The sequence below is a fragment of the Diceros bicornis genome, chromosome 18 (genome assembly GCF_020826845.1).
Source record: "Diceros bicornis minor isolate mBicDic1 chromosome 18, mDicBic1.mat.cur, whole genome shotgun sequence".
Lineage (NCBI taxonomy): Eukaryota > Metazoa > Chordata > Mammalia > Perissodactyla > Rhinocerotidae > Diceros > Diceros bicornis.
The window spans coordinates 30,941,442-30,956,361 of NC_080757.1; the positions used below are offsets into that span (position 1 = coordinate 30,941,442).

Below are 14,920 nucleotides of genomic sequence, written 5' to 3' on the forward strand. Positions count from 1 at the left end.
AGCTAGTTATAATTGTAGTAACTCAGGAAGGAGATGAAAAAGGGCTTGGGTATGGAGTAGTAAATATTATCTTGTAGTTTCATGGACCCACGCTTGGGAAACACTGCTCTAGTGGGAATCTAAATATTTGACTTCCATGGTGGTTGTATTATTTATTATAAGACTTAGTGGAACCTATTGCTTAGAGTGGGATACCCCTCCCAGAACAAGCTGGGAAAATCTCCAGGATGCCAGCCAGGGCACTGAGGAGAATTTCCAGGGACTTAGGCCACTGCCACTCCCTCCCTTCCTGGAAAAGAATGCAAAGTGCAGCTTCCATCCCCAGATCCAGGCCATATGCTCCATTAAGCATTGTAGGCGCCTTGCCCGGTTGTTATTTTAATAAACCTGGTTGTGCTCCTCAATTTCCCTTAGAGGGCCCACTGGGCAGGCCAGCAGTGGTAGAACCTTGTATTTCCCCTCTGGTTGACCCAGAAGCTGTTTGATGAAAGTTCTGTCCATAGTATTAGTGCTGGCTTAGGAAGTTGGGCTTTGTTGCCATTGTAATGGGTGTTGCAACTCCTGGTCTCTGTGGATCCGGCCAACAACAGCAGAGTAGAGTTTTGAGGGCGTTATGGGGAGATGACATTTCAGGAAAGAATAATTGATTTAAAGCTATTGCTTTTCTCTTGAAGGCAGGGGGCATGGCAGGACAGAAGGAAAACAATAATAAGCAATATTTGCCCTAAAAATATCTATCATCTTCACATTTTTAATGTATCACTGTCCAAATTTGTATTTTTTTTTGTGCTTCATTGAGTCTATTTCCACTGTGTTTGAGTAGAATTTAAATAACTTATAAATAAAGAATTTTAATAAATCTCTCATCAGGCCTTGGATAGAACCTCAGGGTTTGTTCACCTTCTAATTTCCCAAGAGAGATAACATCTTCAGACTCCTGTTGATTTTTTGAGCTGTTTAGTTTATTCCATAGTGTGCTTAACATCATCTGGGAAAAGGTTACCCGGAAGATTTACATTTGGAAGATCAGGATAATCTTCAAATGCATCTGAAGGAAATAACGCCCCCCTCCCCTTTGTTGCCTCACCCATTCGTCACTAGGAGAAATAGCAGTATCGGAAAAAAAAATTGCTGCTGCCTGTGACCACTATACCCACAGAAAAGGAGTGGGAGAGAAAATACCCATGTGATGGACCAGATCATTCCACCCCCTGCCTTGAGCTGCCTTTTCTAGGAGCCAACTTTCCCCCTGGGTCCTTGGGAGATGCTTAATTTTAATTGACTCAGAGGAGTTCTACTTTGCGTTTGAAAACCACACAGAAATGGGAAGTAAGTTAAAGAGTTCCACTTCCCCACCCCCACCCCTGCCCTAGCACACACAGATACACACAAACAAATCCAAGGTACTCAGTAGCCTTAAAACAGAATCTTGGTGTGGCACCAGAGGCTGGGTTTGTGAGAGTCTCTGTATTTCCATCAGGCTCCTCAGAAGTTAGGTGAACCCTACCCACACGGAATGGAGTTGTGTTGCAGACTTTGCCCTATAGTAACCCAGTGGGAATATTTCTGTAAATTGGATTTTTTCCTCTTCGTAAATGGTTTCTAAACAATTAAAAGTAGTTACACTAGTGGAGAGGACAGAGTATGCAGGAGTAGATTACATCACTCTGAAATGCTTTTGCTTTTGTGAGGTGATAGGACACTAAATGTTTCTCCCAGCTCTGAACAGTTTCCTTGTCACTGGGTTCCATTTTTCATTTGCTGCCCTCCACATCTTTGTGTTTCACAGCTCATGGAATCTTGGCCTCAGAGAAATAAATGGACCCAAGAGAGAGTTATATTTTAAGAAACAGAATGATGATCGCTCACATTTTAAGTTAATAATAAAATCCGAATGTAATTGGCCAGATCCTCACAGCAGGGAGTGTGTGTAACCCGTCATCTGGCCAGTGTGAGAGTTTGGCACTTCTGTGGCACAGGAGAGGCCATCCTCAGAAGGGGACCACTTAGGACCCTGTGGCCAAGAGAAGATTAAACATTGGGAAAGTTCTGTGAGCAGAGAGGGCAGACAAGGCCTGTGAAGGTGGAAGTAGATTTGAAGAGTTGTCTGTAGAATTATGTGAATTGTGGAACAACAGAGGGCATATCTATCCTGCCTTTAAAAAATGCCCTTTTCACCCTATACCTCTCTAGCTACTGCTCTCTCTCCCTTCTCTCTTTCACAGCCAAGATTTCGAAGAGTGTGTCCTTACTGGTCCCACTTCTTTACCTCAATTTACTCTCTGATCTACTTCGGTTTGGTTTCTATTTCCTTCCCTTCACAAACTGCTATCATCAAGATTACTGATTACTGATAACTTCCTTGTTGAAAACAAAACAAAACAAAACAAAACAATAGAAGCTTTTCAGTTTTGTTTAACCTCTCACCATCTTTTGACATGCTTCAATTTCTGTGACACTACTCTCTTGTTTTTTATCTTCTTCCTCTGGTTGTTTTTTCTTAGTCTAAAAAGTCTTACTGTTCCATTCCATGGGGAGCCTTCCATATTCTCCTCTTCTTACTCTAAATACTCACTCCAGGGGATCCCAAGCATTTCATAGCTACGTCATTCATATGTCAACAATTCTTTTTTCTTTTTTTTTTTGTGAGGAGATCAGCCTATGCTAACATCTGCCAATCCTCCTCTTTTTTTGCTGAGGAAGATTGGCCCTGGGCTAGCAGCCGTGCTCATCTTCCTCCACTTTATATGGGACACTGCCACAGCATGGCTTGCCAAGCAGTGCATCGGTGCGCACCTGGGATCCGAACCGGTGAACCCCCGGCAGCCGCAGCGGAGCGCGCGCGCTTAACTGCTTGCGCCACCAGACCGGCCCCAACAATTCTTAAATCTATATTATTAGTCCAGTTCTCTTTCCTGAGCTCCAGACCCCATACATCCCCTTTTCTCCTGAACGTTTCTTTTTGTGTGGAATGTCCCGAAGCTAACTCAAATTCAACATGCCCAACCACCCAAGCTTGTTTCTCCTCCTGTCTAATGTTTTTTTTTGTAAATGGTATGATATCCTGAGGCACTCAAGCCAGAAAACTTGGTATCTTCTCTGTTCATATCTTCCTAATTGATCTCCTGCTTCTGCTTCCAATATTGTCCCCCTATGGTCTCTTCATCCAACAGCCAGATTTGATTTTAAAGAGTAATTCAGATCATATCAATCCTTACTTAAAAGTTTTCAATGCCTTTCCATCACAAGTGGAATAAAATCCAGACTTCTTACCGTGGCCCTGCCTGATCTGGCCCCTGCTTTTTTCTCTACCCTCTCTCTCACCAGTGGCCCCTTTGTTTACTCTGCTCCATGACTTTGGCCTTCTTTCCAACCGTTACCCACCTCAGGGCCTTTTGCTGTTTTGTTGCCTGGAATATTCCAACTCCAGGTCTTTGCATTACTGGCTCCTTTTTCTTTGGTTGGTTCAAATGTAACCTTCGTAATAGGTCTCTGCTGATCATCCTAGTGAATTCAACACTCTCCCTGCCCACGCTGATTGCTGTTTTGTATTGTACATTGGAATTTTCACTATCTGAAACTCTCTTGTTCGTTTATGTTTTCCTTGTTTGTCATTCTTTCTAGAATGTAAGCTCTATGGGAGCAGATACTTTGCTTTGTTTATTATTATATCCCTGTTACCTCGAAGAGTGCCTGGAACATAGTAGGTAACCAATAAATTTTTTTTTTAGTGAAAAAAACACAGAATGAACAATATTCTTAGATCCTGAGTTCAGCCAGACTGCTTGCAGTTTCCTGAACTATGACGTGGTTGCACATTCTGCTTCCTCTGGCTATACTGCTCTCCTCTTTCCTCTTTTTCAGCTAAACTCCTGCTTATCCTTCTGTACTTGACTTTGTCACTTCCTCCAGGAAGCTCTCTTTGATCTTATGAGTTTACGGTTAACACCTACAATAGACTCCATAGCACCTTATACATATCCTCAACATAGCACATATGCAATTACCATGACATTTTTTGTTAATGTATCTGTCTCCTCCATTAGACTAGCTTCTGGCAGGGATGGTATGTTATTTGTATCCCCAGCCCAGTGAGAATCTATAAAAATACGCTTGAGAAACTCTATTTAAACAATTCTTTTGTTGAATTATTTGGTAAATCATAGAATGAAAATTAGCTGTCTCTCAAGTTCTTCCACTTGCCAAGTTTTGATTTTTAGACATTGAAGTTTTTAAAACATAGGAGCTTGGGGCAGGCCCCGTGGCGCAGCGGTTCCAAGTGCCCGCGCTCCACTGGTGGTGGCCTGGATTAGGATCCCGGTCATGCACCAAGGCACCGCTTGTCAGGCCATGCTGTGGCGGCATCCCACATAAGGTGGAGGAAGATCGGCACAGATATTAGCTCAGGGCCAGTCTTCCTCAGTAAAAAGAGGAGGATTGGCATGGATGTTAGCTCAGGGCCGATCTTCCTCACAAAAAAATAAATAAAACATAGGAGCATACACAAAGTTACTTATAAAAAAGGCTCATATCACCACTAAAGTTTTCTATAATAAGAATAATAACATTAAATATGATACCTACAATTTATTGTCTATTATATACCATGCATCTCTGACATAGATTGTCTTATTCACAAGTAACTTTTCAAGGTGTAGATATTATTATTCTCATTTTATGTTATGTGGAAACTGAGGCTCAGATGTAATAATCTGTTCAGGCTGATAATAGCTAGTAAAACAAAGCTGGGATTTGAATCCAGGTCTCTTGATTTCTAAGCCCAAGCTCTTTCTGCTACACCATGCTGCCCTCTATGGGACAAGCCCACAATTCAGAACTGTTTATTAAAAATATCAATTATTGTTATTGTAAAGCTTACAAAATTGGAGCTCTTATAAGCTATAGAATCAAGAAAGATCCTTTGAATGCCATTATTTTAATTGACTAGAAAACTGGCACTAGTTTCAACATGTCCTAGGCGAGAGCATTATATTGCCTTTGACTGGTGTGCTTTCTCTCTGTTTACATGCACAAAGGTGTTTGTAGAAATTTGTGTCAACCCAGCCGTGTTTTTGTGCTTAGCATTTGCCATGTAAACTCAAACTTAATTACCAAGAGTGAAGGTGACTTGCTAGCTTATCTGTAAGTTGTCTCCTGCTTGCTGTGTCCGTGATGAGGCCAACTCACTTATTTGGCCTCAGGCTCAGGATTCTGATTTATCCAGGGTTTCTCTCTTTCCCATCTCCCACCCCAGGACATTGGTGCCATGTGGGTGGGAAGTTTGCCCTGAACTCTTACCCAGGGTGAGGCCTACTTCCTGCCTCATCCCTGTCAGCCCCTATTTACTAGAAGCTGGGCCTGTTCTCTTTCCTTCCTTGGTTTTGATCAGATTCCCTCGGCTGACTTGGCCCTCACGTGGCACCGCAGCAGTCTCCATTCTGCATTTCTGAAGCCTCATCCCTGCTCTGTGTCCTTTTGGAAGCTTGGGCTAGGACTGGACTGAATTTTCCCCATCCTTAAATGGAGCTGATCTCAGGTTATTGCTCTAGTTTCCTACCCCTCCACTGTTGTGATTTTGTTCCCTCTATGCTTTTAGACTCTTACCACTGAGCAGTGTTTCCTACTAGTCGCTGGGACCTATGCCTCAGCAGAAAAGAAGCTCGTCAGTGGAGATAGGACCAAGAATCTGACAACTGAAACAGAACTTCAGATCTTATTGCTTACCACTCACTGCCTTTCTTCTGTGCATCTCTGGGGATGGGAATGGTGATGGAAGACAGTCTATATGTGATGATGTAGAGTTGATTTTCTTTAGGTTCTGCTCATCTGAGGGGTCTATCAGCTTAGTGATGGGTAAACCACAAACTGGTTGTTTGTATCTTGCATACTGTAGAGCATCCATGATCCATCTCATTTCACGCCAAACTTCATCTATTTGCTTTGGAATAAAATGGTAGAAGACATTAAGTTATCAAACAGGTATTAAAAAGGAGTAAGTTTTCTTGAGAGTTCAAGATGATACATTTTCCATGGTATTGGTTTTGAGCAAGAGTAAAATATTTTCAACATAGGTTTGCTAAGCCAGAAAATACCTCTTCTTTATAATCTCTTGCATATTTTTACCTGAGAGGCTATGTTATTTAGTGCAAATAGTGGAAGACCTGGATTCCAGCTGGGATCCACCACTTATTAGCTCCCTAATAAACTCTGGCAAGTTGCTTGACCTCTCTGAGCCTTAATTGCCTTATTTGTAAAATGTGGACAAAACATCACAGGACTGTTATGATGATTGGATGAGATGATAAATTTGAAAGTGCTTTGTAAAACTGCAGGGTACATTTCTTACACATATGAAATGTTATTAATTCTAAGCATATGATGAAATAGTTCTCATTACTATATTGTGGGGAAGGCATCGGATAAAGTCTTAATTTCAGAATACTTGAAGAAAGAAATATAGTTTTAGTTATTCTGTATGAACTGGAAACACAAAGCATTACTGGAATATTTTGCTAAGCAGAGATTCTTGGACCTATTTTAATAGAAAAGAAATAACTTTATTATTAAACTTATTACTTTCTTACATATAAAATAAGTGCTTCTCAAATAAAAAACAGCTTATTCCTAAGTAATTTAAACATCCTTATATTTTTAGGGTAGCCCATTTTAGATTGTTACCATTTTGATTTCTGGGTTACCAAAGTGATTTTAACAACATTTTCACTATAAAGTAAAATAGTTGTTTTTCTGAAGCCTATTAGTGAAAAAGTCACCATATTTTTGTGTCTGCCTCTGTAGATGACAGATATTTTCCCAGAACTTAATAGATACTGTCCGTGAACTTTCTGGTTATTCTGACTCTCTCCAAAGAGGGGCTGTTAGTCACACATTTTTTTCATGGGACCCTGGAGCTTATGATAGGTTTTGCATCTAATTTTACTGGGTGCCTTGGGCAAGCCATTAACTTTTTCAGACCCATTTACTCAACTGTAAAAAGAGGAGGTTGGGCTAGATGATGTCTAAGGTCCCTTCCAGCTCTGACACTTTATGATTTATTTTTGAAGAACATTTGGAAAGTTGATGTCACGCAACTTCCAGGGAGAAGGTGTTCATTGTATGAATACTGCAAGGTTAAGATCTCTCTGATTGTAGAAGATTTAAAGATAAGGGACTACCTAATGTTCTATTTTATTTTCAAAATTCCTTCGTAGGGCCTTAATCTGTACTTAAAGTATACTCTTTAAAGAATATCCACAAACTTGGTGCTCCCAACAAACACAGAGTAGAGTCTGAAACTGTGAAAATATGCCATGTTCAGAGTGACAGGCAAGCTAGAGTCAAACTAGTGAATGGCACTGTGTGGTCAATAGCTGTTTTCTCTTGCTTTCTAGTCCTGTTCTGTCCTGGGGTGACAGGACTTGGCAGAGTATTAAGGGCTGGTAATGAAAGCATGAGATTTAGCTTCAGGCTTTGTTAGGTAGTGAGTTGGGCAAGGAGTACAGCAATGAGCAGGCTTATGAGGAGGTACTGAGCATTGTAAAAGGAGAAATCTGAAGTTTAGCAGGGTAAAGCCAAAGTAGGAATCCCAGAGAAGACTCGGACAAATTTTCTTGATGGGATTGTTGCTCTCTCATCTGGCTTTTATTGGTCCTACCTCATGCAGCATACTCTTGTCTCAAATTTTAAGGCACTACATGAGTGTGGACAGCTTTTACAGTGCCTGCCAAGGGCCTGGACTGTGCTTTTATATCTTTTACTCTGGATTGGGCAAAGAGTAGGTATTCAATAAATGATTGCTCAGTGAGTGAATGAATGAATGAATGATTACCTAATTCTGTAGATCTTTACCCTTGAACAGAGTTATTATGAGGATTAAGTAAGATAATGTAGATGAGTGCACTTTATAGACTGTACATTGTTATAAAGTTTTCAGTTATTACAATGACAATCATGATTATTGTAGTGGGCCGAATATGGCTCCCAAAAGATATGTCTATGTCCTAATCTCTGGAACTTGTGAATATTACCTTATATGAAAAAAGAGTAAATATTACCTTGTGTGGCAACAGATATGATTAAGTTAAGGCTTTTGAGAGGAGGAGTTTATCCTGGATTATCTGGGTGTGCCCTAATTCCAATGACAAATGTCTTCATTAAGACATTCTTAGTGAGGCAGAGGGAGATTTGGCAGACAGAGGAGAAGGAGGTAATGTGACCTCGGAAGCAGAGATTGAAGTGATGTTGCCATAAATCCAAGAATGACAACAGCCACTAGAAGCTGGAAGAAGCAGAGAACAGATTCTCCCCTAGAGCCTCCAGAGGGAGTGTGGTCCTGCCAACGCCTTGATTTCAGATTTCTGGACTCCAGAACTGTGAGAGAATGATTTCTGTTGTTTTAGCCACCCAGTTTGTGGTAATTTGTTACAGCAGCCCTAGGAAACTAATACAATAAATAGTAATAATCCACTTATTCTCTTTGGATAAGATTGCTTTAGCCATATTGCTGAGGATGGATAGTGAGATTTAGTGTGGAAATTTTTAAAATTATGTGTAGAAACAATGTTTACTTCTTAGTTTTTCTCAGTGATGAAGTGAAGAGGTATTAACTGAAGAAAATTAAAAACACAGGTACTGGGAGGCCTGTGGACTGAGTTTAACAGACTTAGCTAAGTAGCTCTAAAACAAGTACAATTTTCACCCATTTCACCTTATACTGTTGATCTAAAAATAACTGACAACATAATCCCCCTGATTTTAAGGTCCAAATTCAGCTTCTAAAGACTTGCTGACACATTTTTAAAAAGAAAGACCATGAACTCCCTATGTCTGTTGGTTAAAAGTTGTGCATCCATTTCTCACTGTGCCCTTTAAAAATTTCGGTTTTAATCCCATAAATTACACCCGTTTCTCTGTACTCAGGCAAGATAATATTTTTATTAAAATGTAAAGGTGATTGGTTTTGTCACAGCACAGTTACAAGGTGCTTGAGGGGATGATAGATTGGCTATACTTAATGAGCTGTGTTTCTATTACAGCTTAGGAGCATTTGAAGCATTACGGTATATAAATTATAGCCTAATTGCCCTTTAGGCTCTAGCAGCTCAAAATATGCCAAGCTTTAAGTCTCTGCACTTTGACATTTCTGCTGCATGTGCTGTCTATAAAGCCTCTATACCTTATCTATGATTTTCTACACCTCCTCTGTCGCAGCCCTCCCTCTTTCTGGCTGTACTCCTTGGCTTCTTTTCCTCACTGTATTTACATAGACTCCCTTGCTCTTTACAATGTTTGGTTTGTGTAGTGACTTCAACACTGTCTTAGATCTGGAATCATACAAATGCTCTCACGGCTGGTGGTTGCCTCGGCAGGTTATGGTGTGTGGTAGGCTGAGCTGTGAACGCCAATGGGTGAGTGGCTGCAGCTCGTTTTCATTCTGAGCAAGAGAGACTGAGAAGCCCAACATGGATAAGGGGAGAGATGATATCACGTTATCTCCAGCCAGTGAAGTTATCCACGTTGGATGGAGCATGGCAGTTCAGTGAAGGCTATGGGTGCAGGGAGATGGTCTGGTTTTACCCTGGCTAAGAGGTGATTTTTTGAACCCTTTGAGTATTGGCTTTTATCCAAGTCTACGTGTACCTGGCTGGCTGGAATGAGAATATGTAAAGGGGGCTCTCAAGTTACCTGCTTTGGGAGACCAGAGCAGGCTAGAACTTTGAAGAATTCCTGGCCTGGCCTGCCTTTATCCATCCCACTTAATGATGTGGTGAAAAGGAAAGAGAAAAAAGCAGTGGAGCCCTAGGTTAGGTGAAAAAGAAAGGAGTAAGAGTAGTCATCAGGGAGTAAGAATGGAGCCAGGAACTCCTGGAGGGGTTTGAGACTGTGACATACTGAAGAACGTCAGCCTTTTCATTGCTTGAACATACTAGATTCAGGGAGGCTTAAGTGGAATAAAGCAGAAACAGAACCTAAGGCATGGTTAGAGAAGTACTTCTGTAAAAATATTTATGGTTTTTAAAGAAGTCATGAAATGTTAGAGCCAACCAGGCCGTTAGAAGTCATCTAGTCCAGTCCTTTCATTTTACATATGAGGAAATTGAGGCCCCTGGAGATCAAATGAATTGTCCAAAACTCCAAGGTTTATCAGTGGAAGATTTAGGACTAAAAATGTACGCTAATTGACTTATGGTCAGTATTCTTACTATGCTCCACTGTCCCTTATACTGGGTTAAAAAGATAAGCTAGTCTTTTATAGTCTCCTCATGCTTCGTTCTTCCTTTTCCCACACTTTCCCCCATCAGTGTTCCACTTTTACTGGAAATAAAACAAATGATGTAAATGTTTTGAATTTTTAATACTAAATTCTCAGGTCAAGAGAGCACGTAACTTCTTGAAAGATTTATTTCTTTAGTCTGAGAGGTCACCTAAGATATCTCATTTACAGGATGAGATAAGTAGAATAGGATTTGTCTGTTCACCACTTTGCAGATATTACAATATCTTCTTCCTGAGTACTTAATAAACCCCAAATCTTGCATATTCATGTTTTAAAGCATTTTCCCTTATTAATGAGTGAATGAATAAATGAATATATAATTTATTGCATACTTAATATGTGCAGGCACTTTGCTAAGTGCTGTAGATGTATTATTTTGTTGAATTTTCTCAGTAATGCTGTGAGCTAGTACTATTATTTTCATCCCTATTTTATGGATGAGGAGGTTGTGATTTAGAGAAATTGTTTGCCCAAAGTTCACAGCATTTCCTCATCACCTCTCACCGGAATGGTTGTAATAGTTTTGTATCTGGTTTCCCTGCCATTAGTCGTCTTCTCCTTAAATCTAGGAATGATAGGCAAATTATTTAGTGAGCATGGCCAATGAGAATGAGTGCTTACTGTAAACAAGGAGTATGGCCATACCAGTGTGAATGGGAGGAATATCCCCGCTGCTTGAATCTATCCTAAACAGCTGTGAGAGCCTGTAACTTACTTTCTCCAAAACTTTGGCCAGGTCCCTATTGCCTACAGAATAAAGTGCAAATTTTTTACAATGGCCTTTAATAAAGCCCTTGTGATCTGATCTCATTGCTGCTCTCATTCTTGCCTAATTTCTCACTGCTGTCCTTCACTCAATTCATGCCCCAACCAATCTTGACTACTCATCATTCCCCAAATACTATTTTTCTGCTCTCTCTGCCTTATCTGTTTTATACTTTTTCTTTGAAGACTTCTACAGTCTATTTCTGCTCACTCTAGTCTAACGTATCTCTCTAGGTCCAGCTCAGGTATCAGTTACATACTTTATCGCAACTATTCTTATATCTACAAATATAAGTAAATTTTTACTTTTTTGGCACCTGACTCGTTTTACAGATAGTATTTATACACATTTCTTGCCTATCCTAATGGATTTTAAACTCTTTAAGGTCAGGGACCATGTCTAACTCAACTTTGTATTTCCCTTACAGTGCCTAACACCTGGGTGTTCAGCAAATATTTATCAAATTGAACTGAATATTATCATGGTGATATTTATCACAGGGCTATTGCACTCATTTTGTGAATTGGGTAACTACAGGCAGAAAGATTGTAAGATTTTTCCAAGGGATTTAGAGGCAATTTCACACCAGATCCAAATTCTCTTGATGACTAGTCAATACTCCTGTCACAAGACTGTGAAGTGTCACCATAAGGCCTTTCCAGACAAGACCGTGGACAGGGAACACATTTTCTAATCTCCGTAGCCACACATTAAAGTGTCAACTCTGCCAGAAAGAAGTCTGAAGCATGAGGAATCTTAGGTCCAACTGGATTTGAGTTAACATAAACTGATGGGTCATTTCTTCTCTTTTTCTCTGGGATATTGAGTTAATTAATACAATTTTTCTTTCGGTTGGAATTATCAATGCATTACTGGGTAAGAATAATATTCTGAGCACTACTTCTTCTGGCAGTGATTTTTCTCTCCGATATGGGAAGCCACTGTTACCCGCCACAGTGGCTGATGCAGCTCTTAGTAACACTGTGATTTATCTGTAGCTGTTTCTTAAGTCTTTGTTTAAAAACTCACATCTCCCTGAGCTCCACATTTTAACCAAATCAACTGGCTACTTGCACACTGTGCTCTTTAAATTAGCCCCGATTGCTATTCTTTCTCATGCTTGGTTCTCATCCTCTCCACCCTGCCCCTTCTTCCTTCCTTTTACCTCAGAAGAAACAAACTATTACCTGAATGAAATCTAAAACCTGCTGGTGTCTTTGTTTGGCAGCTGCAACCTCGCTGTCTGAGATCGCTTCCCTGAGGGACTGTTGGGTATTCAGAGAATCCAGCTCCACAACAGCAGAAAGGCGGCAATACAGACTAATAAATTTCTCCCTGTAGCTGCAAAAATGAACTGGAAAACGGACAAGCAAAATAAAACATATTAAGATCTGGTATCAAAATAGAGAAGTTCATACCTCAGAGAAAACAAGTTGAATGAAAACATGATTTATTAATCCTATCAGTGGAAAATATTAAGCCATAAATAAATTATAAATGTGCTCTTAAGGGGCTAGTTGTCTGGCTTTAGTCAGACAGTATTCCCTTTTAAGGTTTACCAAGTCCTGGTAAGGTATGGGGAAGTAGAGTTGGCTCAAGCTGCAGTTTATGTTCAGCCTCTATAGTTGGGGCTGTTATATATATATACACATTACATATGTATATGTACTGGGAAAATCAGTTTGCTTATCACTTTAAGGGTAAAAAAAGCCAATTAGCAATTTGGAACCAGTTTTGATTTCCATGTCTGATTTCCAGTAAGTATCTTGTGTGCTCCTTTCCAAAGCTAGAAGTCCCAGAAGATACAAGACTTGCTTTTCTCAGAGTGTCTTTCGTTTGGTTGGAAAACATCCCTAAGGACCTAGTATGATGGGTTTTGATCCTGCTCTTGCCTCTCTTCTCTTCAGCTTCTCTGGAAGGATGATGGAGCTGATGCCTTGACAGACCATGTTTATCTTCAGCAGACTCGGCCTTCCTCTTTCAAAAGATAATGGGGCAGAGGCCAGAGGAGACAGTCTAACCTTCATCTCCATCATGGAAGAGAGAGAGAGGAGTGTGGGACTCAGCCTGGTGCAGGCGGCCTGAGGTGGTCAGATTTTCCATACTTCTCTGAGTGGCTCTGATCACATACCATAACTTCAGATTTCAGTGGGATAAGGAAAGCATCCTGATTCAGATTAGTGTAGTGCCACTATCTTCCTGGGCATTGTTTAATTTGGAGACTCACTCTCCAGGAACCTCACTTACTCTGTGTACCTCTGACCTATACCGGTGTGTTACATGCTTTGGAAATAGGGCTGCTATAAGTCAACAAATCTGTGGAAACATTTTTATTCTTGCTTCTTTAGTGAAGAATTCTAGGAAGAACATCTAATTATTGCCTTTGGGCCTCTTTGCTTTTGATTCTTGAGACCCATATCTGGCCATTTAGGGAAGCTAAAACCATACTACCTCAAAATGGGGCATCTGGTCATCTCTATGCCTCAGTGAGGAGCCCCTACTTCTCTGCATATTGGGGGAATTAAGTGTACCCTACAGTTCCCATCTTACCACTGCCTGCTTCCTTGCTTGATTTCCTCTTAGGATGAATCTCAGATAAGCGTAAGGGTAAACTGCTCTGTTGTATTTCCTCATATGGAAGTGGAAGAGAAGAATGGGATGAGGGCTTCAGTGGCCCATCCTTACTTTGGCTATGCACCATTTCAAGGAAGTATTTCTCAATTTGGGTAGTCTCAGTTCTAGGCTTGTTTTTTCTCTCTGGTGTCAGATCTTTCCTTCCCACTTCCTCTCCTCTAGCACTTCTTTGCCTGACACACAGAAGAACTGATTTCATATAGCTTCTCAGTAAATGGTAAACTATTGAACTTCTCCCAAACGGTCTACTTTCCATGGTATTTCCCTTCTTAAAGACCTCTATAGAGTTCCTTCTTGACCTCAGGGTAAAATCCAAACATCTTAACACCATAAGGAAAGCTCCTTGTAATTTAGGATTTGAATATATCTTCAATCATATCTTCCATCATGCAACCACCGTCCACCCTCCACCCACATTGACCCTAAGCCTTGGTCCAGCTGAACATATTACAAGTCCTTTTATACTTCTATGCTTTTAAACATGCCTTTTCCTTGTCCTCAAATATCCTTCTCTACCAATACCTTTAGGTCAGCTTCTTGTGCTACTTGAAGATTCAGCTTAAATATCCTCTCAGTGAAATCTTCACTGACACCTCCTCCCTCCAGGTAGATCTAGTTTCTTTCTTTTGTGCTCCTAGAGCACTAGTTTCTAAATGCATCAGGACACTTCTCCTGCTTTATTGTAATTATGTATTTACTTGACTGCCTTGGTATTAGACTGTGATTTCTTTGAGGGAAGGATCCATGTCTCATACTAATTGTTATTTCCTCTAAACCTGGAACATTGTAGCTTCTCAATTAATGTTTATTGACTAAGTGAATAAATAACTTTGTGCCCTGATCTGAAGAGGGCAGACCCTTCCTCTACAGTCTCCTCTTTCCCTCCATTCTCTTCTCACTGTGCTCTTGATTTTCCTGTTTTGAAAGGTGTATTTCAAGTCTGTGATATTTACTGGCCGCTCTACAGGAAAGAATCTCCATTACTTTGTAACTTACTCTTGACCCTTGTAGCTCCCTGAATGTGTCTTTATGCCTTTCAAGGAGGGATTATATCCTGTTAGCACTTGACAGATGTCCTCTCTTGGCTGGAGAGTGAAGAGAGTGAAGTGTCTCACAGCCTGCCTTTCCAAACCAAGTTGTAAAAAATAAAAAAAAAATCGGCTTTTTTCCTTCTTTCTAAAATATGACTGGTAAGATAGGGAGAGGACTGAAGAATTTCTTTAAAAGAAACACTATCAGTCCCA

General features: G+C 40.4%; 1 protein-coding gene across 1 annotated transcript in view; it reads right to left on the reverse strand.

Moving 5' to 3' along the window:
- Positions 1-14,920, reverse strand: part of ANKFN1 (ankyrin repeat and fibronectin type III domain containing 1) — a 281,192-nt gene that overhangs the window by 9,759 nt on the left and 256,513 nt on the right. Inside the window, exons 16-17 of the mRNA XM_058559349.1 lie at positions 12,230-12,396; positions 5,725-5,938 (exon numbers count right to left, since the gene is read on the reverse strand). Of these exons, the coding sequence (XP_058415332.1) occupies positions 5,725-5,938; positions 12,230-12,396 (381 nt within the window). The remainder of the gene's footprint in view (positions 1-5,724; positions 5,939-12,229; positions 12,397-14,920) is intronic.